Below are 23,061 nucleotides of genomic sequence, written 5' to 3'. Positions count from 1 at the left end.
TAAATATCTCTGTATTTACATGGGGAGAGGTGCACGGCAGAGAGGCAGCAGGACCCCCTGTTCCCAGCCATGAGGTGCTGAGCACAGGGGGCAATACCCACCCATGTCGCCGTGGACACCCCAACCTGATGCCCCTCTCCGCCCCGTGCCACCCTGAGAAGGGACATTGCGGTGCTCATGGAGGGTGTGAGGGCAGTGGCCATTCTGGGGGGCACCAGGGGCTGGGGGGGTACAGAGGTAGCAAAGTGGGAAGCCCCAAGAGCTGGCAGGTCGTTGGGGAGCAGGGGCTGCCTGGGGGGCATTTGGCTGGTCCCCAGCCCAGGGAGGGAGCAGAGGCACTGGACTGAGAGTGCCCGTTCCTGTGCTGAGCCTGGGTCAGTGGCTCAGGGCAGGCACGCCCCAGCACCTGCCAGGGGGCCCTTGTGGCTTCTGGGGACACAGGGGGGTGGATCTCAAGGGTCTCACTGACCCCTGGGGGTGTCGTCATCATCGTCGCCGCCAGGACCAGCCTCGCGGGGCATGAGGTGGTGCTGGTGGCGGTCCCAGAGCTGGCGCAGGGCGGTGGTGTCGGCCTCGGTGGTGCTGGCGGTGCTGTCGCGGAAGCTGGCGAGCGGCGGGCGCACCTTCACGCCCTTGCCCGTCAGTGAGCCCTCGATGGCCTTGCGCAGCTGCGGGGACCCCAAAGCCATGGGCAGACAGCTCCAGGTTCTGCCCTGTGCCCCTCCAGCCTCCCTGTGCCCTGCTCACCTCCTTGAGGGACACCATGCCCACCAGCCGCCCGATGCTGGTGACAAATGCGTGGTCCAGGCCCAGCAGAGAGAAGATGGTGTGGGTCTGCAGGAAGAGGGGGCTGAGTTGAGGGTCTGGGGGTTGCGGGTGGGGGTCTGGGGTGGGGTGTGGGCGCACCTTGTGCAGCGAGGTGTGCTCCACCAGCTGGAAGGGTGCGGGGTCGATCTTGGCACTGCTGAAGTCCACCAGCTGGTCCAGCTGCTGTTCTTCCCACTCCAGGATCTGGGGAGGTGCCATTGGGCAGGGTAAGGGGTACGGCCCCCTCACAAGTGCCAGCAAGGGCCCTCCCGTCCTCCTTACACCCGGTGTTATGGAGAAATTTGGGTTATCCACCCCCTACCTCCCCACACCCACCTCATGCTCTGGCACCCCTTTGGGATGTCTGGGATCCCTCTGAGCAGGAGGGTCCTGCCTGTTTCTCCCCAACCCCTCACCTCTGCTGGGGTCATCTTGTCACCCAGGATCATCTCCTCCTGCAAGAGAGGCGTGTTGGAGCAGCCCTGCGGGCGGCAGGCGGTGCCGCTGCAGCAGGGCACGGCAGGTGCAAGGGGCACAGCGAGGGTGCAGGCAGCACATGCAGGCAGGGCACCGCAGAGGGTACAGGCAGGGTACAGGCAGCACACGGGCAGGGCAGGTAAACGTGATTGGTTGACAGGACATCGGTCACACCCTGATTGGCCACAGTTGGACAAGCCAAGCTTGTGATTGGTGGAGAGAATGCAAGGTGTGCCATGATTGGCTGAGCAAAGTGGGGCAAATCCCGCGGTTGTGATGGCTGGGGGGCTCCCCATCCCGGTTCCTGGAAGGTTTGGGATGGGGAGGATGCACACCAGGATTCGTTGAATGGAATCGTAACTGTCCAAGACAGACTGCACAGACATAGACCCAAAGTGATTGGCCAAGCAGAATCTTGCCAGGCCCCTGATTGGTTCAGAGAACTCCTGCCAGGCTCTGATTGGCCTGCAGGAGCTGTGCCCAGGCTGCGATTGGCTGCAGCTTACCACAATGGAAATGCGGACGCGTTTGGCCTTGTGATAGGCTGTGCCCTGGGCCTGGCCCGCGGGAGAGACAGCAGTTAGGGGATGGGATGGGATGGGATGGGATGGGATGGGATGGGATGGGATGGCATGGCATGGCATGGCATGGGATGGCATGGCATGGGATGGGATGGGATGGGTAAAAATGGGATGGGGTGGGATGGGATGGGATGGGATAGAAAATGATGGAAAGGGATGGGAAGGGACAGGCAGGGTTGAACAGGAATGGAAAGGGATGTGACAAGAATGGGCAGGGCTGGGCAGGGCCAGGCAAGGCCAGTCAGGGATGGGAAGGAATGGGCAGGGCCAGGCAAGGCCATTCAGGGATGGGAAGGGCTGGGCAGGGCCGGGCTCTCACCTCGGTGGGCTCTGTGGCAGCGTTGGCACAGAAGAGGCTCTTGAGGGCGATGCCAGTGTGGTCAGTGCTGCCAGCTGCGGGAGGACAGGGGGTGTCAGTGGCGGGGACACGGGGGGGCCAGGGGCCCATGCAGACTCACCTGGGGGGCTGTCGGCCGGGCTGCTGGGCACCCGCTTCAGTGCCGGCTTCAGGGGCTTGCGGAGCGCGGGGCGGGCAGGGGTGCCCGAGGAGGTCTCTGTGCTGATCTGTGGGGGGATGGCGTGGCAGGGTGACGGTGGTGGGGGGCACCCTGACCGGGCATCCCCCAGGACGGCTACACGCCTCACCTGGAAGCGGATGCTGGAATCGGAGAGCCGGTGCCCGTCCTCGGACAGCACGTTCTGCCGCAGTGTCATCAGCCGGCGGTGGGGACTGAGCTGGCTGCTGAGCAGGGCTCCCACCTGCGTCCGCTCGATGGAGCCCAGCAGGATCATGGACTCTGCCAGGCACAGCAAGGTGCCACGTTGGCTCCTGACGTTCCCTCTGCCACCCACCCACGGCACACTCCACGGCTGCTGTGGATGCTGGCAGAGCCCCTGCCTGTGTCTCACCAGCTGACTCCACCAGTGGCAGGTTCTTCATCTTGGTGCTGTGCAGGACCTGCTGCAGGTCCCGGTACTTGCAGTTGAGGGTGACGTAGCGGATATCCCGCACCATGATGTCCTCCACCCGCACGTTGTATTTCCTGCCCAGGGACAAGAGCAGTGGCCTCAGGGTGATGCCACCGCCTCCCCTTGTGCCTTGGTGAGGGGTTTGGGGCTGGGACAGGAGACACAAACTCACTCGTGGTGGCCCCAGCCCAGCTCGGGGAGGTAGGGAAGCTTCTTGATACGGATGATGCTGTCGTAGAGGGAGGGCTGGAGGCTCTGGGCGACGGCATTGGCCAGGATGACAGCGATCATGACGGGCAGGATGTGCGAGATCTGCCCCGTCAGCTCGAAGACGATGACGGCCGTGGACACCGTGTGGGTGACAGCACCCGACAGCGCGGCCGCCCCTGCAGCCACCGCCAGGAGAAGGGGGAGGGCTGTCAGGTACTGCCCACCAGACTAGGTCCCCGCCCTGGCTTCCCCCCTCTGGGGCATCCACCACATAAGGGAAGCCCTTGGGACTATTCCCAGTGGTGGTACCATTCCCAGTTCCAGGGATCATCACCTCAGCTGTGGGGCAGCATCTCCAAATGACGCCCACCATTCCAGCTCAGTGCTTACCCACCACGGCGTAGCCCCCCGGCACGATGCGGTAGATGTTGCTGTCCGTGTGGATGCCATCAGGGAACCAGGCTGCCATGCTCTCCCCCACCAGGCGCCCAAAGGCTGCCCCTGCAGGCAGAGAGGGGCTGGGAATGGGCACAGGGCTCTCCCAGTACCCAGCCCAGCCTCACACCCTCTCCTCTCCTCTCCCTGATGCTGCCAGGGAAGGGGACAAGGGGACATCTGAGGCACCCACAGGTGCCCAGTGTGGGCTGAGAGGCAGCTCCCTCCTCCCACTGTGCCCACACAAGGTGCAGGGTCTCACCGATGACGAAGACGGGCATGAAGGCTCCACAGGGCACGGGGATGGTAGTGGCCAAGGCTGACATCCAGAACTGTGGGGCAGACACCCATTAGTTGCCCTCCCTGACCCAGCCCTGCCTCCTGCCCCTGCTGTGACCCTCAGCTGGGTGCTGTGGAGCAGCACGTGGGCACCGCACCCTGCAATGGGGCATGGGCTCCTCCCAGGGGCACCCTGCCAGCTCCTCCCTGGTGGCACTTGGTGGCATCTGGCCAGCACCTCCCTGGTGGCACCTAGGAGCAAGCAGCCAGAACCTCCCTGGTGGCATGTTGGTGGCTCCCAGCCAAGATCTCTTTGATGGCATGCCAGCACCACCCAGCAAACACCTTGGTGGACTCTTGCAGCAGCCACCCAGTGCCTTCTGGTGCCACCTTTCTGGTAACAATCTGGCACCTCCCTGATGGCATCCAGGAAATCCTCTCCATAACCTCCTGGTGGTACCTTGGCGATGACAGGGGAAGTAGGCACCCACCTTCATGAGGATGAAGACAACAAGTGTGACAAAGACATTGGAGCGGGGATGGAGCCAGGCCTCCAGGATGCCCAAGTATTCGAACTCATCATTGATCCCCTGCTTGGCCCACGTCTGGTTGTCAAAGAGTGTCACCAGGGTGTCCTTCTGGGTGAGCTGGTGATGGGCAGGGGTCAGCTGGGGCTTGTGGTGGCCCTGGGGTGGGGACTGGTGTGCCACCCCACGGCGGGTACCTGGCCAGCCATGAACTGTCCAAAGCCGGGCGGGAAGGTCAGCGTGGAGATGATCAGCGTCACCAGGGCAGGGAAGAGCAGGCGCCTGGCAGGGCGGCACAGGGCAGGGGGTGATTTTGGTGCAGCCCCAGCTCCATCGCCCTGCTGCTGGGGACTGCTGGGCACCTACTTCTTCATGAGGAAGCGGTTGATGGTCTTCTGGCGGCGCATGAACTGCACAATCTTGCGGTTGAGGTAGACGAAGAGTGCGCCCCCGAAGCCGCTGGCGATCCTGGGCAGAGCCAAGGGAAGAGGTGTCCTGCTGCCACCACCAGCACCACCAGCGCCACCACTGCCACCCCTGGGGCCCTGGGATGGGTGCTGGGATGGCCGCACTCACCCGATGACGGCGAAGGCAGGCAGCTCCTGCAGGTCGAAGGGGAAGTCGAGGCGGAAGCGGGTTTTGAACAGTGCCGTGATTGTCTCTGGGGGATGGTGGGGCTCAGTGGGGCTGGGCAGGGGACCCCTGTGCCCTCACCCCGCCTCAGGTACCTTCATCCTTGTTCCAGACAGCAAGGACACGGAAGATGAAGGCGCTGAAGGTGGCAGCGAAGAAGCCGCGCCAGTAGTTGCGGACGGCAAAGAAGGTGGAGGTGACCTCGATGCTGAAGAGGACGCCTGGCATTGGGGAAGTGCACAGGGGAGGTGGAGAAACCTAGGCAGGCCCCCGGTGCCTGGCATGCTTCCCACCCTGAGTCCACACTCGTGCAGAGCCCACGGGGGTCTGGCTGCCCCACGGACACACTACGGGGCAGTTCAAGGGCTTCCCTGGCAAAGCACGGGGCCGGTGCCAGCCGGGCACAGCGGGCCAAGCACAAGCCTGCACAGGCGAGAGGGCAGCACAGGGATGTGGGCAGTGACACGAGGGGTGGCACTGGGATGGAGTGGGGTGCACACAGATGGACAGACAGACAGATAGGGTTGCAGGCAAAGGGCAAGGAAAGAGTCAGACACGTCACCAACCTACGGGCAGGGCTCAGCGGGGCTGGAGTGGGGAGCTCCCTGGAGCGCAGGGCGGCAGGGGAGAGGACAAGAGCGGACGTTACACATCTGGGAGGATGCTGCCCGCTCCTCCCTTCCTCCTCCCTGCTGAGCAGCACTGCCCTCTCCCATGCCAGCTGTCCTGGGGGTCCTGCTTGCCTCTCCAGGTGGACCCTGCTGCCTGGGCGGGAGGTGTGGGGGTTGTGGGGAGGCCCGGGGTGACCCTACCTCCGATGGGGGCGGCGAAGCAGCAGCCAACACCGACAGCACAGGCAGCTGCCAGCATTTCAATGTTTCTTGCCTCATTCTGTGAGGGAGACAGGAGTGAGTGGGCACTGCCCCCAAACCTAGGCACTGCCAGCAGGTGGGCACGGGTTGATCCTCCTGGGGCCAGCCTGCCTTGCTCACCTCGTAGAAGCCCCCAAAGAGGGAGAGGAAGCGGCTGAGCAAGGTTGCACACATGCTGGCGATGTGGACAAAGGGACCCTGAGAGGACAACAGGAGATTGAGGACATTGCCCTCAGCCTCACTCCCTGGCCCCCTGCTCACCCTGCCCTGGCACTGCCCTCACCTCCTTGCCCAGGGGCATGCCGCTGCCCAGGGCACACGTCAGGCCGATCACCTTGGCCACAAAGGTCTTGAAGGTGAGGTACTCCTTCAGCACGACGCCCCGCAGGATGGTCTTCATCTCAGGGATCCCTGAGCCTGGTGATGTGGGGACAGCCTTGACCAATAGCCATGAAGGGGGGACACTGCCCCGTGGTTCTGGGGGCTAACCCTTGATGCTTTGCCACAGCTCACTGCCACAGGGAGGTCCCAGAGACACCTCTTCCCACAGTACAGTTGGCAGGAACAGCCCCATGTTTATGTAGGCGCAACTCAACCCACAGCCCCACAGGGACCCCAATTTCATAGCCCCCAGGAGACCCTCTGAAGATCACGTCTTCACCCTAGGAAGACCCCCCAAGCCTGCAAGCCTCATAGCCCAGGAGGAAATCCACCCCTTAACTCACAGGACAATCTCTGAGGACCTCTCTCTCATAGGCCTTAGAAGATCCCCAACCCCATAGCTCAGGATGGCGTCCAAACCATAGTCCCTAGGAGACCCTCTGAAGACCAGCCCATATCCCTAGAAAGACTCCCAGGACCTCCAGGGATACACCCAGGCACAGCCCCAGGGAGTGAACACCCTGTTTAGGGTGCAGGCAGCCCCTTGATGCCCTACCCACGGCCTGGGGGGCAAGGATCTGGGTGAAGCCAGCTGAGAAGGTGATGAGCACAGTGGGGTAGGTGACCCAGGCCATGTACTGCAGCAGCACGTTGGCGTCCAGACCCCCGTACATCCACTTCTGAGCTGTGGGAACAGCCAGTCAGTGGGTGGTGGGTGGCAAGGCACATGGCATGGCCCTATGGCATGGCCACCCCTGCCCTGCCATGGCCCCAGGAACCCATTGGTACCTGCCTACCTTGGAGGCACGTGGCGATGGCGAAATCCATGGCCCAGCTGACCAGTGCCATGACCAGTCCCAGCAGTATGAGGAAGACCCAGTCCTCTCCCACCTTGGAGATGAGGAACCGCTGGCACTGCAAGGCGCAGACTGCGGACACAAGGGCGGGTTCAAGGCTGGATGCCCCAGGGATGGGCACACTGAGGTGGCAGAGGCAGGCTGGCAGCAGCAGAAATGCTCACAACCAGCAGCACTGACCCAGCACAGCTGGCACTGTTTGGTGCAGGAGCACTGCTGTGTCCAGCTGTCACAGCCAGCTGACTCTGCACAGTCACACTGGGCATGCACCTCCCACCAGCACAGCCTCCCTGGCACGGCCCCAGCTAGAGGGGCTGGGGGCCCCCGGTCCCTGCAGCGTGCCCGGCTATTTCGGGCCATTGTGTCCCTGCTGCCCGCCGGGCAGGTGGCATTGTCCTCGGCGCCGGTGTCCCATGACAGCCAGGGAAACTCTACCCGCGCCTCCGTGGCGGGGTGGGCAGCCGTGTCCAGACTGTGCTGTGCCCACCCGTGTCCGTATCCCGGTGACCCTTACCACGACAGGGGGCACAGCGGCCCTGGGTGTACTCCAGCAGCTCGGAGGGGCGGCGGGGCGGGGCCGTGTCCCCCTCCTGCAGCCGCAGCCGGGCTGCCTCATCCTTGGCGAAGGTGCCCAAGTCCTGCGTGTAACGCCCATACATCTGGGAGAAAAGGAGAGGCAGGAGTGTCAGGGAGGCTGGTACCCCAAGCCCTGCGCCCAAGTGGGGAAACTGAGTCAGGGCAGCAGTGGCCATACTGGCACAGTGTGCCAGGTGAGGGAACAGCCACAGCACCCCAAGGCAAAGGGGTGGAGGCACCTGTGGGAGTGCCCGACTGCCCTCCAGGGCGTGGGAAGGAGCCAGGCAGATAAGGCGAGTGTGGATCAATGGTGATTGTTTTGCCTCCTTGCCCAAAGCAGGCAGCTGAAACGTCGGTACCAGTCTCTGGCCCTGCCCAGGTGCCCCAGGCACTACACCGGGGTGGAGGGTGGGGAAGGGCCTCCAGTGATGGGAGCGTGGCCAGTTTGGCCAGGAGACTCTCTGAGCGCTGGTATTGGGGTTGTGCTGCAGCTCTGCAGGCACCACACTCCGACATTGCTGAGAGCAAGGCTGGGATACCCCCTCCAAAATGCAGCCTTGGCAGGTCATATGTGACATGAGCTGGCTGGTCTCAGCTGGCAGCAGGGAGGCAAGGGGACAGTGAGGGGCAGGATGTACCCCCCGTTCCAGGAGAGAGGGAGCACAACATCAAGCCCAGGGCGGTCCCTGGGCTGTGAAGAGGGGACCACATAGGGATCACCCCCCTTTACTCGGGTGCCTCCTGCCTGGCTGTGGCACGTGGCCTGCCCCTGGCAGGGGGTGGCCCTGGCAGTGCCCCTCATGCTGGCCAGGAGCTCTTTGTGCCCGTCCTCCCTGCTGAGCCGGGGGCATTTGTCCCGCGCTGGCGGGCACTGCCAAGGACTCGGTTGCTTGGTTTCCGCCTCACTCCCCCCCGCACGACCTGAATGCCAAGCGCCAGAGGTTGGCCCGGCACAAAGGGAGGCTTCAGGACCGCGGGGGCCCTGCCAGGCTCCCACGTCGGGACAACGTGAGCCCCATGCTGATGGCGTGCCCACCCGCCGTGCCGTGCCAGCGCAGCGCGTGGCTGCCCAGCCGGGGCGCAGCCGCCCTGCTCCCCGTGCCCAGGGGCAGCGCCACGGGTGGGCACCACGCTCGGCACGTGGGCAGCCCAGCCCCGGCTGCTGGCGGCAGTGCCCACCCCGATGCCCGGGTCCTGCTCACAGCCCCCTGGCCTGCTGGCACACGGCAGCTCCCCGTGGGCATGGCGTGAAGGCGCACTCCTGTGGGGCAGTGCTCCTGCCCAGGTCCCTTTGGTGGAGAGCACAAAGCAGCCAGAGCGGCGCCGGGTGGATTCTCTGCTGTCTAATACCCGGGTTGTGCCCAGCAGCGGGAGGGAGGGTGGGGATGCAGGCAGGGAGAGGAGGGTGAACTAAGTTCCACTGCTGACCCGGTCCTGGCATGGATTTTCCCCCAAACTCCTGCTCAGCATGGGCTCAGCGGCTCCTTGCCCTGTGGAAAAGAGCTGGGGGGAAAGGCACGACCACCTTGAGGGGCCAAATCCAGCATCGGCTGCCAGAGGAGGACCCTGGCCCCGCACGGGGTCTTGAATTCAAAGACTCCCTTCAGAAAAAGCTTGTTTGCTCTGGAAGATGAAATGGGCCGGCACCCCAGGAGTGCTGTCACCCTGCCAAGCACTTGCCTGCCTGGCCCCACTGCTGACCCATGGCCAGCCCAAACCAAGACGGAAGCACCCCCAGGCTGAGTGCCCCGCAAACCAGCTCTGTGTCTACCTCCTGGGGCTGTGCCAGGGGCTGCCACACTGTCCCCCCCGGTGCTGGGGCACGCAGTGGGATGTCCAGTCCCAAGTGCTCCAGCCTGGCTGAGGGTGGTGGGATTCGCTCCCCTCTGCCTCACTTTGGAGCACACCCCACTTGTTACAACAAGGATGCAAGCAAAGGGGCCATGGCACCCTGCTGCCACCGTGTGCCACCCCATGCCACCCCTCTGCCCCATGCCCCAGCCCCACAGGCAGGACATGGGACCCCCATGGGTGCCCATTGCTGAGCAGCCACAGCTACTGTGCCCACAGCCCTGGCATGGCTGTTAGGGCCAGTTATGGGCTCTCTCCTTCCTCCTCCTCCTCCTCCTCCGCTTGGGTTATTTTTCCACAAAGGCCTTTTGAAACACAAACAGCCCCGGGACTCCGGCCTCTGCCGTGAAGCAGCTGAACAATCACAGTGCCGGGCGGGCAGGGAGCGGGCACAGGGGGGGCTGGCGGGGGGCACTCGGGGACACGGGCATGGGCCAAGGCCACTGTGTTGGTCCTGAGCTCCTGCGCTGCAGGCACCGGCTGTGCCACAGCCCCTTGGGCTCTGCCAGCCCATGGTGCCTGCTGTGCCCGGGCGATGCTGCGCCTGGGGCGGGCGCTGGCATCTGGTGCTGCCATGTCCCCGTGCCAGCCTGTCCCACAGCACCGAGCTGGCTTGGCAGTGGTGCCCACCTCCTCATGGTCACTGCCAGCCATCCTTCCCCCGAGAGTTCCCCTGGGGGAGGTTTTTAAAGGTAAAGGTTTGGGGGGTCCTCTGGGCTGGCAGTGGGCAGGCAGAGGCCAGGGGCTGTGTGTCACGCTGCCCGTCTTAGCCGGGCTCTAATCACCCTGAGCGGCTCTGCAGTGAACAAGGGCAGTTTGTCAAGCTTAATCCCCCCCACGGGGCCCATTGCTCCCTGCCACCACAGCCTGGCATGTGGGGGACACTGGGGCTGATGTGCACCCCAGCACCCTTGGCATGCCAGGGGTTCCCACGAACACCTGTCCAGCATGGGGACCCCAGGGAGACCTTGAGGTCTGGGGCCCCAAGACCCATGGCATCCCAGGGCTTGTGAAATCTGGGGACGGGAAGGGCATGTGGTCAGCCCTGCAGCCTGGCTGTGATGATTTGGCTGTGAGCACAAGCAGCAAGAGCTGTCCCCAGGCTGTCCAGCTCAGACCAGCTCATGCCAGGCTCCAGCTGGATCCGGACCATCCTGGCAGGTGCTGGCAGGAGCTGGTGGTGCCTCAGATGCACTGGGGAGGGCTGGGCACTCCTCCTGCCCAGCACGTGCCCAGGCAGCTCCCAAAACGCAGGTGTGAGGCTACAGGACAGGAGCCCGCACCCAGCCTCACCCACGAGCCCCAGGAGCTTCCACGAGCCTCGGTGAGCCCAGAGGCCACGGGGATGGGCACCACGGAGCACCCAGGGCATGGGTGCTACCCTGCCCAAAGAAAAGGAGGGCAAAGTCTGCTGGTGCCGAGCACGGCCGCCCCGATGCCAGCCCAGCGTGCCTCTCCCCTCACGCGCTGCCCGCAGGCTCCTCCGCCCGGTGCCCGCCTGGGATGGCCTCTCTGCTCACCCACCGTGACCAGGGCGCCCAGGGGGGCCGTCTGGAGCTGGCGGCAGGGAGAGGCACCGCCACCATTCACCCCTGCTCCTGCCCCCGAGTGCTCCCTGACTCAGCGCTGCCGGGAAGGACCGTGGGGTCAGCAAGGTCGCGGAGATGACGGCACAGCCGGGGCTCCCACGGCCAGCTGGTGTCCTGCAGCCACCTGACAGCGCAGCCTGGGGTGAGCACTGAGGCCCAGCGCCAGAAGAAAGGTTTGGGAGCTGGGAAAGGCAGTGCCGAGGGCGCAGAGCGCAGCAGTGCCCTGACGCTGCCCATGCTGGGTGGGTAAGGCTCAGCAGAGCCCGTCCCGCTCACAGCAGCCGGCTCAGGCAACCTTGGGCAGCCGTGGGCACAGCTCTGTGGCCACGCAGTCCCTGCTTCCCTGCACACCTCCCTGGCCCTGCCTGTCCAAATGCCTTTGCCAGGGCAAAGTACCGTCCGCCTTGGGCACCGTCCCAAGCGGAGGCCAGGGAAAAGAACCTTTGCCCGTGATGTTTGAGGGCCGCAGGCAGCGGAGTGGCTGGGAAAACAGCGGGGAAGGAAGACACCCCAGGACAATGGGACACCCTGGTGCCAGTGAGGAGGTCTCTGAGGCAAAGGAGTTGTAAACATGGGGCTAAGGTTGCAGGCAGGGGAGATACCGTATCTTGGGGCAGAGGGCCGGGCACACGCAGCGCGGGGGAGAGCAGCGTGCCCGGCTGGCGCCTCTGGCAGCCCCGCAGGGCGGGCAGCCCTTCCCAGGGGAGAGGGGTGCTGCCAGGGGGCGGTGAGGTGTGTGCAGAAATCCTGCCCTGGGGGTGGGGGCTCAGCTGGGCTCCTCCACAGCCGGAGGGGCGCTGGGGGTGACATCCCAAACAGGAGGCAGCATCCCAGACAGGGCACGGCAGAGTTCTACCGCCCTGAGCAGGGCAGCGCCCCCCGACCCCCAAAACCCCCGGGTGTTCCATCGCGCCCCGTCGCGTCCTGTGCCACACCGGCGCCCGGTGCCCGCCCGGTGCCCCCGGTACTCACCAGGGTCTGCTCATATTGCAGCGCCCGCTGCGCCTCGCTCTCGGAGGCCATGGTGCCGCCGCTGCCGCCGCTCCGCTCCGCGCCGTCCCGGTGCCGGTGCCGCTGCCGGTGCCCGCGGCGGCCGCGGGCACCGGGCCCGGGGCACTGCCCGGGGGAGGGATCGGCCGCGCTCCGCCTCCGCCGGTAGCGCCCGGCACCGGCGGCGCCCTGCACCGGCACCGGCGGCGCCCGGTACCGGACCGGCAGCGCTGGGCACCCAGCGCCCGGCTCTGTCAAGAGGAGTCCGCCTGGAAACTCCGTCCTGTGGCGGGACCGCATCCACCGTGGCCTTTGCCCAGGATGGCACCCCGGGCACGCAGTGGCGCAGGTGAGGGTGACAGCTGGCGTGGGTGACGTGGGCACGGGCCAGCTTCCCCCGGGACACCGTGCTCCCTCTTCCCACAGGTACAAGATGCTGGCGTGGGGCTGGGCGCTGCTTCCCTGTGCGTTCCCCTGCTCAGATGTGGGACGAGAGTGCTAAAACCCTGCAGGCGGTCACCTCCAGGCTCATGGGATGCCCGGCTGGGGGACAGATTGGTGGGAGCAGAGTGCCTGAGGTCTGTCTCGTCATGAAGGGCACGGGGGCACCTGTCAATGCCCGAGGAGCGCAGGGCACCTTGGCACTGTGGGGACTTCACCACGCAAAGCTGTCAGGGAGCTCATCCTTACCGTGATGCTGCTCAGCGTCCCGGGACTGTCAGCCCCTAGCCAGAGAGGTGGGCTCCACTCTTCCTTGCTGAGCTCGCCGGGCAGCAGAGGCTCAGTCCTCTCCAGAGAGGCACACGGGTCGAGCTTGGCACCGGCAATCCTTGGGGAAGGTGCTCCGGCATGGCAGGCTGGCTGCCTCAGCGCCACCACGGGCTCAGGGGTGACCGAGGCAGCTGGCAGGGCCACACTCACCCTCCTCCCCAGGGCACAGGATGGCACTTTTGTGGCAGAAGCTGGGTGCAGGGAAAGCCAGAGCTGTGGCACTGCTGGGCTGATGCTGCGGGATCAGGAACGGGCTGGTTCTCACTGCCCAGGTGCCACCCTCTGGTTTGACGTCGGAACCCTCAAGGGTGGGTGGCATGGCTGGGCTGGGGGCTGGGAGATCTCCTGTGCCAGTCTGGGAGGGTTCATTGCCCGACATGAACCAGTTTGAGGCAGGGAGTTGACAAAATGGGTTCCCGCTCATTGTATCCCCAGGCACGGAGCTCCCTCTTGCTCGTCAGCTCCTGGCACTGCCCCGTGGCAGCAGGGATGTTCATCCGGAGGGAAAGCCCTGTGCCAGGACACATGCTCTGCCCACTGCCACCAGTGTGCCTGGCTGTGGGCCACCAGCATACTGCAAGGCCACCACAGGTGATGCCACCCTGCTGGCACAGGTGCCTGCGTGGCTGTGGGGGCATGCAGGGCAGGACACCCAGCTTAGCATGCAGTCCTCTGTTCCAGCCCAGTGTGCCCCAGTGCCACCCTTCTATTGCTCTACCACTACTCCAGTCTAGTGTCACCCTGGCTGCTGCCCCAGTACAGGCTGACACTCTCCCACTACAGTGTCATTGTTGTGTCACCATCCTTTACTGCTATCCCAGTAGAGCCCAGTGTTACTTTCCCTACAGCTCTGGCACTGTTCCAATACAGCCCAGTACAGCTCTGACTGTCCCAGTGTATACCAGCACAGTACAAATGGCCCCAGAGATCCCTCAGCCCTCCACGTTAGGGATCAGAGGGCAGGTGGCAGCATTGGGTCTCTCATGGGCCCCAGGAGGTCTTAGCCCAGTGCAGCTGTACTGGGGTCGCCGGGGCTGTGCTGCCCCAGAGCACGCACAGGGCTCTGCTCTGCACAGCCATGGGTGCCTGTGCCCAGCCCTGGGCACGCAGCTGGTTATGGGTGCTGCAGGACAAGGGCCTCCACGGGTGGCAGCTGGATTGGGGCCCCAGACTGGGCTCTTTTCGTCACCATGGAGGTGGGAGGAACAGAGTCCTGCCATCCCTGTGCTAGCAGGCACCATCACCAAGCACTGTGCTGGCAGCCTCCACCGTGGGCAGAGGCTGGCGTCGTGGCTCCAGCTGTGGGTACTGTACAGTGCTCTGGTCTTCTCCAGTGTCACCCCACAGCCCATAGGGGTGTCCTCATCCTGACATTGGCTTTCACACTCCATATCCCCAAATATACATCCCCAACCCCAGCAATGCCAGGCCTGCAAGTTCCCCATGGGATGCAAGGGCACAGCCCTGTGCCTGCTGCTGCTAGGAAGAGACAGGAACCAGGTGGGCAATAGCTCTGGTTTTAATAAATACATCTTGACCTCCATCCACTGGCACCATAAATTATGTGAGAAACCCGGCCGAGACAGGGTGGGTGCAGTGAACAGGGGCCAGAAGGACTTTACACTATGTACAACATGGGCACGATGCCCGCCGGCCGGGGGGCTCGGAGTGGCAGGGCAGTGGGTGCCCCAACCTCCACGAGCCTGGCCACTGCCCACTGGCACCAGTGGGTAGGGCAGTGTTGGCATTGCAGTCGTGCTGAGATGGGGTGCCCAGGCTGGGGGCCAGGCCTTGTGCACCCCACTGTGCTCCTCTGTGCCCCCCGCCCTGCACGGGCAGGGGCAATAAGTAGTGGGGCCCCCCCAGTGCCGCCCAGCGTCGCTGCGTGCTTGCCCAGCTCTGGGCAGCAGTCAGTGCTCAGTGGCTCCGTGACTCCACCTTGGCATCGTGGACCTTCTCCCGTGCATCTGAGGGGGCATCAAGGGCTGGGGGGGAAAAGTGTGGCTGAGGGGGGCCAGGAGGGCACTTGGGGTGGTTGTGCCAGCCTGGCTCAGCACCAAGGAGACTGGGAGGTGCAGGGACTGCCACAGAGTGTTTGGGCAGTGGTGGCTGTGTGTGAGCACTGCACTCACCACGGCACTTGGCACAGCAGGGGTTGTCCCTCGTGGCAGGGCTGGCGCAGGCGGACGGGGGGCACTCCTGGCGCTGGCAGTGCGTCTCCCCCGACTGGAGAGCAGAAAGAGGGGCTGAGCACCAGCGTGGGGGGACAGCAGCTCCTCAGGGTGTGCTGGCTGCCCGGGGTGCTGCTCTCCCCCCCATTCCCACAGCCCTGGGGACGGGCACAGCGGCGCCTTCCCTTCCCCTGGAGCCGCCCTAGGCTGGCACACTCACCACACACCAGCACAGGATACACTTCATTTCTCCAAAGGGGGGCACAGACGGGTGCCAGCTCTCGTTGTTGAGGTACCAGCGGCGCCCGAAGCGGCACGCCCGCGGTGCGTCTGCCTGCATGGAGTCAGCCAGCTCCGGGACACTCTTCTCTGGGGCTGCAGGAGAGGGCACTGGGAGGACGCTTGCCTGTGGCATTGCCAATGGAGGCACACAGGAGCTATGCAGGGAGAATGGAGGGCAGGGGAGGGGTGCAGGTACCTGGGCACTGCTTGCAGCAGTCAGAGGGGCTGGCGCGCACGGGGTTGGCACAGGTGAGCCGTGGGCACTGCACCTTCTCGCAGTGCACTTCACCTGTGGTGCCCTGCAGGGAGGGCACAGGGCTCACGGGGGGCACAGGGCAGTCAGCTCCCCATGCTCTGGTTTGACCCTCAGCTACAGTGCCTGGGAACTGAGAGCACCCACAGGTGCCAGACCAGGCTGGGGGGCAAGTCTGGAACCCACACCCACCTTGCAGGTACAAATGGCACATTTGATGAGGCCAAACGGGGGCACGACAGGGTGCCAGCGAGTGCCAGAGCCTCGCCATGTCTTGTCGCCGTCGAAGTAGCAGCCTGGAAGAGGAAGAAGAAGAAGAAGAAGAGGAAGTCACAGCCCTTGTGACTCAGCCTTTGCAGAGCTGCCCCCTCAGCCCGTACCCACAAGGACTCACCCTCGCTACTGTCCCGCGCCCGCTCCAGCTTCAGCTCTTCCTGCTCTGTCTTCTTCTCTACAAGGAAGAGGAGGGCCATGAGGGGCTGCACACAGTGCCAGCAGCAAAGTCTCCAGAAGGGACCTCCGCCTTGTTTTCACAAGGAGCCCCCCAGCCCCACCCCCCAGGTACCTTCACAGATGGGGCAGCACAGGTCCTCGGGGTGCACCTGGTGGGTACAGTTGAGGGGCTGGCACAAGATGGGATCGCAGATCACGGTGCGCTTCTGGGGACAGCAGAGATTGGGCTCATTAGAGAGGGGCATTACTGATGGGTGCTGCCCTTTCAGCACAACCCCCAGCTTGTACCTGGCAGCTGCAGATAGAGCACTTCTTGTCATAGTCAGGTGCCCAGCGGGTGCCATGTGCTCGATGCTGACCCTCGAAGAAGCAGGAGTTGGGGTCCTTCTTCAGCTGCTCCATGTCCCTGGTCTTGGTGCTCTCAGAGAGCTCAGCCTGCCCCAGGGACTCCGCTGGGGCCAGGCGGGTCCCTCCTGCATGGCACTGGTTGGGAATGTGCACCTGGAGGGGGCAATGAGCAGGAGATCACTTCCTGTGCCGATGCCTGGCTGCCTTCCATGGTCAGGCTGGTGAAGGAACCACCCAGGACCACAAAACACATCAAGCTGCACTGCTGGGACCTGGTACCAGAGTGATCCTGTGCCCTTCCACCCTGCTCCAGGCAGTGCCACCGGGCCGCAGGCAGCAGTGGGGTGGGGAGGGTGCCCTGCCCCAGTGAGGACCTACCCGTCCCCGCATCTCCCCATTGGGGTGTGCCTTGGTGCTGACTTGCAGGAAAGCAGTGCCCTGGGCCAGGTGCTGCAGCAGGTCGGCATCCAGGTCCTTCACCACGCCCTGAGCCTGTTGTGGCGAGAGGGGCACCAGGGTGGGGACAAGGTCTGGCCCAGCCCCTGCTGTGTGGTGCCCTGGCAGGGTGCCCACCTCACCTCAGTGCTGTAGAAGCCCTTGAGCAGGCGCTTGTGCTGGTGGGGGCGGGTGCCCATCTCCCCCAGCTCGGCCACCCCGTGGATGTGGGCACTGACAGTGCCATCGCTCGGCCGTCCCAGCCCCGCCACGGAGATCTCGTAGTGCAGGTGGCAGTGCTCATCCAGCGAGAGCCAGGCATGCCCCCCAGCGCCGCTGTGCACAGGGGGGGACACCAGCTGCCCTGCCAGCGCCACGGGCATCTCTGTGCACAGACAGGGACCGTGGCAGGGTGTGGGTGGCGTGTGGGAGGGCAGACCCACTGTCCCCCACTACCACCCCACGTGTCCCTGGTACCTGTGTAGCGGGCGAGCAGTCCACTGTAGGGCAGGGAGATGATTTGGCCCCGCAGCTCACCCTCTGCCCAGTCTTTGGTGGCCACGTTGAGGAAGAGCTCATTTTGTAGAAGCATGTGGGCATCGCGGGCGCTGGGGCTCTGCCAGGCACCCCAGGCCTGCCACCAGTGGGAGACCATGCAGGTTGGGACAGGGACTCACCCAAAATCCCCACGCCATCCCTCCCAGCATCAACTAGTGCTCACCAGCCCATCCTTGTAGCTGGCTGTCATGTCGAACAGGATGTTCCTCTTGCTTTTCCGTCGGGGTTTGGTCTCCAGTGTGATTCCCACCACCTCGCTGGAAGTGCCCACCACCTGCACCTGTGGGTGGGGTGCCAAAGGGCAGTGTCAGGGTGGCAGATACACCTGGGACCCTCGAGAAGGAAATGGGTGCCCACCACTGACCTGGTACTCCAGGGTGCCATTCTCATGCAGCGCCAGTTTGGCTGAGCCCACAGCCCCGGTCTTGGTCGGCAGCAAAGCGTCCGCTCCGCATAGCACACTTTGGATGGCTTCAGCCCGGGGAGAGAGGCACAAGGGTGGGTGAGATTGGCACGGGGCTGAGCACAGCGATCCCCCTGCACCCCAGCGTGCCTGCCCTGTGCTCACTGTCGCAGCTGCGGCGGGTGGTGATGGTGCCGGCCAGCTGGCGCGCGTGCCGGCCCTCCGTCTCGGCCACGATGCGGAGCTGCCCCTGCACCAGCCACTGCAGCTCCTGGGCAGACAAATCACTCAACACCTCTGCAAAGTCGGGGTCCTGGCAGGGGGGATAGAGTGCCATGGATCAGCCCTGGTGCTCTGGGCACCGTGGCTGCCAGGGCCTGTGGGGGAAGAAAACGCTTTACCTCCACAGTGATGTTGGCACGGACCTCGCGTAGCGTCTGTCCCTGGTGCAGGATGCGGACCCTCAGCGGGACCCTTGTGGATTCTGGACACGGCAGAGGAGAGTGAACCCACTGGACCAGGGGTCTACAACCACTTCAAACCTACACCTCTGTGTACCACCTCCAAACCCCTGGCATTTTCTTGCCTGTTGCCTGCCCCTGTGTGCCTGGGCCCTCATCATTCCCTCCAGCATGCCCTAAATCCTTGCAAACCCACATTGCAAACCTGTGTTTCTTACACAATCACCCTCACACCCCATATGCTCTGCAGCACCCCCAGCCCACCTGCACAGGTGCACACCATCCCCTCCCCACCAGGCACACCCCAAATCACACAACACACAATGTATGCACACCTCACCCTCTGCCCCCCCCACAGACAGCCCCTGTACCCACCCTGAGCTGCACACCCAGCCCAGCCACCCATCCTGACCCCACAGATGCTGACCCATGCATCCTGAGCCGCAGACATGCCATGAACTCCTTCAGGTCTATGCAGCCCACTCTGGGCAGTGCCTCCCTCCCCTTCCCTGCCCCCCTCACCCCTTGCTCCAGGCTCCAGCAGTCCCCGGGCCATGAGGATGAAGTGCAGGTTGTTCTCTGTGTCACTCAGTGTCAGCATGGCCATGCCCCCAGCACCCAAGTGCAAGGGGTTTGACGAGGTCAGGATGGCACCGAATGTCTCTGTGCAGGGACAGGGGCATGAGGGACATTCTGGTGGGCACTCACTGGGTGTGCAAGCGGGAGCTGGACTCACCTGCAAAGAGTGCCCGGTGCTTGAGGATGTGCCCATGGACCTCTCCGGAGGGCTGTGCCCTGGTGATGAGGGACACCCGGAGCTGTTCCCCCCGCAGCAGCTGGACGTTGGCTTTGGACACCGTCCTCCACATTCCGCAGAGCTGTGGGTGATGGAGGGAAGGGCTGGGCGGTGGCTGGGGGGCACCACAAACCCAGCAGGGGTCGGAAGGGGCACCGTGCCCCCTGCCCTCCCAGCCCCTCTCACCATGCCATCCTCGGGGGCAGCGCTCTTCTGCACGGGGTGTTCAAACAGCACGTTACCCTCGGGGTCACTGAAACGCACCCGGCTCGGCCGCCCCAGCCTGCGAGTGTCCAGGGGTGAGCGAGGGCCATGTACCTGTCCTTCCCCTCCCCTGGCACCACCCTCACCCAGCATCGGGCACAGGGGTGTGTCAGGGAGGGCAGACGGGGGTCACTGGGGGCTTGGGGTGGCCAGGAGAAGGAAGATGTTCTCCTGGGGTGCCGAGTGCTAGGCTCTGCCCGCCCGTTCCAGGACTAGCCCAACACTGCTGTCCTGCCAAATGCCAGCTTGGCACAGATTCTCTGGGCTCCCGTGTTCTGGAGTGGTCTCTAACTGGCACAAAGCAGGATGAGGGTCTCTGCCGGGAAAGGCACCGTGGCAGGACCCGCTGGGAGCTGAGTGTTCAGGCTGTAAGTAAGGAGCATTTTCGGCTCTGCTTGGCTCCCCCTGTCAGAGCTGGAAATTAGTCACCACTTTACTATGCAAAGGGGCCTGGAAGCGAGGAAGAGCAGAAGAAACTGGAGCGGGAAGGAGGGAGGGAGAGGAGAGGCTGTGCTGCTGGCAGGCATCTGGGGAGGGCATGGCAAGGATGGGGAACCCTGGCAGCAGTGCCAAGGCACTGCCCCCCGGCAGAGCCTGCAGGGTGGCACAGCAGTTCTGCCAGCTGCACCCACGGGAGCCCTGGAAGCGTTCCTGTTTGTTTCCAGTCCAGATCTGGAGGCAAATGGGTGAGGCTGGGCCGACACTGTGGGTGTGCCGAAATTCTGGCTGCTGACCTAGGCTGGAGCCCAGCACACTGCCCCCCCTTCTCCAAATCTCTCCCTCTGTCAGTGCAAGCTGTGGCACCATGGGGGGATATCACAAAGGAAACTGAGGCACAAGCACGGTGGCATCCCCCCTTTTCCAGAGAGCTGCCTGCTGTGCCAGGCTGGACAGGGGGCAGGGGGCAGGGCTCACCGCTCGTAGCTGATGGAGAAGAGCAGGGAGGAGCGCAGCAGGGTGAAGCGAGCCTTGGCCACGGCGCTGGATGTGGGGTGCCATGGCTCTGGGCCACTCGTCAGCAAGGCCACAAACTCTGGGGAGGAGATGCTGCTGCTGAGGGGGAGCACGGGGGGTGCCCCACAGTGCTGCTGCCTGGGGTGGGGGCTCACCTGTGCGGGCGTCATCGCGAGCCAGGCCCTCAGAGCTGAGGTAGGAGCGGTCATTGTAGGGCTTGTCCAAGTCATCCTCTTTGTCCTGGAAGTACTCCAAGGTGTCAAACCGGAGTGCAGGGCTCTTCTCTGGTGGGCCTGGCAAGGTTAGCACGGGGTGGACACAGAGGAGACCATCACATCAGGCTGCTTGTGCCCAAGAGCTTGGGGTGAGGGACAGTAATAAATTGCCCCTTTTGAGACAGACCAAGATGTGCCCTCTGAATCACTATGGGGCTCTTAGCTGGGGCATGCTGTGCACAGGCACAGCATTTAGCCCTGTGTGCCTTCCCTGCATTCCTTTCAGGCTGTTCCCACCAGGGCTTTCCCCTGCCCATCTATCATGGGCACTGGTGACTTTCATAACAAATTGACCAGCCCTTTTCAGGGGGTGTGCAGTGCCCCCTTTCCCAGGCCAGCAGGGGATCCTGGGGGACTGGTGGGGGCTCCCTGCAGGGAAGCACCCACTCTCCTCACCTTTGGGACAGGTGTGGCAGCAGTGTCCCGGCAGCAGCGTGGCCCGGGGACAGGCAGGCACGGGGCAATCCTGCTTCAGGTTCTTGCAGTTCACTTTCCCCACAGGCTTCCCCCGGTGGTTCCTCTGCTGTGAGGGGCCAAGAAGACCCCAGGAGAGCCGTGCCAAGGTGTGCCAGCACAGCATGGGAGGGCATGCCCCATCTTTTTCCATCTGGAGCCCTGGACACCTTGCAGAGTCCCCAGATGCCTGTACGGCAGCCAAACCAGGGCCCCCTCCCCACAGCCCCCAGCCTCCTGACCAGCTGTGCGTGGCCCGCCAGCCCCGGCCTCGGGGAGCTGCTCGGAGGGAGGGAGGGAGGGAGGAAGGGGGCCGGAGGCCATCCCTGAGGAGGGGGAGGAAGAATGAAGCCTGATCCTTTAAACCCCCCTTCTCCTCCCCCCTGCCGCGGGGGAGGACATCCAGGTGTCCGGCCGGCTGAAGGGATCCCGCTTCCCTCTTCCATGGGAATGAGAGGAGCGGATTGAACAGAGGGGTCCAACTCCCTCCTTGCCAGCCCCCTCCCCAGCAAACCCGGCTCCTGGGGGGTCTCCCAGGGAAAGGGGTGTGTGGGGCACTCACCGGCTCGCAGTGACAGATAACGCAGTGCATCACCCCGAAGGGCTCCCCCAGGTCCGGGTGCCACGTCTCCTCCAGAGCATAGAAGTGCCCCCCGAAGGCGCAGCCTGCGGAGACCCCACCACCGCCCGCCGCCGTCCCCAGTCACCTCCGGGCCGCGGGCACCCCCCTGCCGCAGCCCCGGACCGGCCGGCACCGCCCCGCCGCCCGCTGCGCTCCCGGTGCCGGTCCCAGTGCCGGTCCCGGCCAGCCGGGGGGCCCGGGGCGGAACGCGGGGTGCCAGAGAAGGGGGGTGCAGGCACGCGATGCACGGACGGGGGTGCGGGTGGCAGGGAGGGGGTGCCCGACGCGGGATGCGTGACGGGGGTGCGGCAGCGGCTTGTACAGGACCGGGGGTGCGCGGAGCGGGGGAAGGAAGGGTGGAGGGCAGGGGGCTCCTACCTGCCGCCCCGCCGGGGGGCAGCGGGTCCGTGTCGGGCCGGATGGGCAGGGCGAGCTTGGGGCGGGCGGCGCGGCCGGGCAGCGGCCGGAGCGGGAGCAGGGCGAGCAGCAACAGCGCAGCGGCGCGCATCAGGGCTAGGCGGCGGCGGGGAGGGGGGGCCGGGCGCTGCCGGGCGCTGCCGCCGCCTCTGCCCGGCTGCCGGCTCCGGCTCCGCTTTATAGGCGGCGGCATGGGCAAGCGGGAGCTGCGAGCCCTGTGCAAACAAAGGCCCCGCTAATGAGGCGCAGGCAGCGGCCGGCCGGGGGGGGATGCGCCCCCCGCCGCGCTCCGACCCCCCCACATATCCCCGGGCCCCGGCCCCGCCGCCCCCGCCTGGCACGGGACGTCCTGTCCCGTCCTGCGGCACCCGGGGCACGCGGCTGCCCCGCCAGGCAGGGGGTACCCCCCAGTCGGGATGTCCTGGGGACTCCCCCTCCCCCACATTCATTGCTCCCCCTCTCCTCGGCATGCGGTTCCCCAGAGGGCAGAGCATCCTTACTCACATGCCAGCCCCAGGGCATGGGGAATCCTGAGGGATGGAGGCTGGAACTAGGTGGTGTTTACGGTCCTTTGCAGCCCCGAGCAGTCTATGGTACGATTCTATGATATAACCCTCCCTCAGAGCATCGGGCACCCTCAGGTTTTGAGCATCCTGGGGACATCCCCTCCCAATTCACACAGCACCCTCTGGATATAAGCACTGTGGAGACACCACCACCACCATCCACACCCCTTCCACAGAGCCTGGGGTGTTCCTGAGCACTGGACATCCCAGGTATGCCCCCATTCACATTCCCCTCTTCAAGGGTGTGAGCCCCACAGGAGTCTCCTCATCCGGATAAGCCTCCTCGTGAATAAGGCATTTGCAGGCACAGAGCCTGGGGTGTTCCTGAGCACTGGACATCCCAGGTATGCCCCCATTCACATTCCCCTCTTCAAGGGTGTGAGCCCCACAGGAGTCTCCTCATCCGGATAAGCCTCCTCGTGAAGGGCACACCCGTTCAAATGCCCGTCTCCTCAATCTGTTCACTCTTACTGTCTCCTGGGCACAGAGCATCCTGGCGTCCCCACATCCACACAGTCCACCTTCAGCCATGAGCTCTTCCAGGG

At 64.6% G+C, this 23,061-nt stretch overlaps 2 protein-coding genes across 2 annotated transcripts; both read right to left on the bottom strand.

Annotated features, from left to right (window-relative positions):
• Positions 1-32: 32 nt before the first annotated feature.
• On the bottom strand, positions 33-12,087 carry CLCN2 (chloride voltage-gated channel 2). Its single transcript, XM_041405821.1, has 23 exons — positions 12,017-12,087; positions 7,543-7,687; positions 6,969-7,100; positions 6,728-6,856; positions 6,074-6,207; positions 5,911-5,988; positions 5,731-5,809; positions 5,014-5,139; positions 4,862-4,946; positions 4,652-4,753; positions 4,483-4,567; positions 4,250-4,405; positions 3,742-3,811; positions 3,435-3,545; positions 3,007-3,220; positions 2,775-2,908; positions 2,511-2,662; positions 2,324-2,429; positions 2,185-2,258; positions 1,224-1,262; positions 907-1,011; positions 748-834; positions 33-668 (listed from the first exon to the last, which is right to left on the bottom strand). Exons 1-23 carry the CDS (start codon positions 12,065-12,067, stop codon positions 462-464), a joined length of 2,601 nt encoding a protein of 866 aa, XP_041261755.1. The 5' UTR covers positions 12,068-12,087; the 3' UTR covers positions 33-461.
• A 2,229-nt stretch (positions 12,088-14,316) lies between these two features.
• On the bottom strand, positions 14,317-22,530 carry CHRD (chordin). Its single transcript, XM_041406036.1, is given in 25 exon segments — positions 14,317-14,790; positions 14,938-15,031; positions 15,197-15,351; positions 15,455-15,557; positions 15,704-15,807; positions 15,906-15,962; positions 16,077-16,170; positions 16,253-16,465; positions 16,691-16,804; positions 16,891-17,132; positions 17,225-17,381; positions 17,469-17,585; positions 17,670-17,776; positions 17,874-18,021; positions 18,110-18,192; positions 18,692-18,832; positions 18,906-19,047; positions 19,152-19,248; positions 20,145-20,262; positions 20,339-20,476; positions 20,855-20,981; positions 21,474-21,577; positions 21,912-22,030; positions 22,032-22,165; positions 22,455-22,530. Coding segments are annotated over 25 exon segments (2,994 nt in total). The 5' UTR covers positions 22,473-22,530; the 3' UTR covers positions 14,317-14,722.
• Between the last annotated feature and the right edge of the window lie 531 nt (positions 22,531-23,061).

The sequence above is a fragment of the Onychostruthus taczanowskii genome, unplaced genomic scaffold, assembly GCF_017590055.1.
Source record: "Onychostruthus taczanowskii isolate IOZ18803 unplaced genomic scaffold, ASM1759005v1 scaffold24, whole genome shotgun sequence".
NCBI classification, from domain to species: domain Eukaryota; kingdom Metazoa; phylum Chordata; class Aves; order Passeriformes; family Passeridae; genus Onychostruthus; species Onychostruthus taczanowskii.
This window is presented reverse-complemented; position numbering and strand designations above follow the sequence as displayed.

Excerpts from the sequence above, each read along its gene's own strand:
- CLCN2 (XM_041405821.1), bottom strand. The coding sequence starts at position 12,067 with ATGGCCTCCGAGAGCGAGGCGCAGCGGGCGCTGCAATATGAGCAGACC. Across the intron at positions 4,406-4,482 it reads GACAGTTCATGGCTGGCCAG|CTCACCCAGAAGGACACCCT; the intron begins GTACCCGCCGTG and ends GCCCATCACCAG. Across the intron at positions 835-906 it reads AGCACACCTCGCTGCACAAG|ACCCACACCATCTTCTCTCT; the intron begins GTGCGCCCACAC and ends CTCTTCCTGCAG.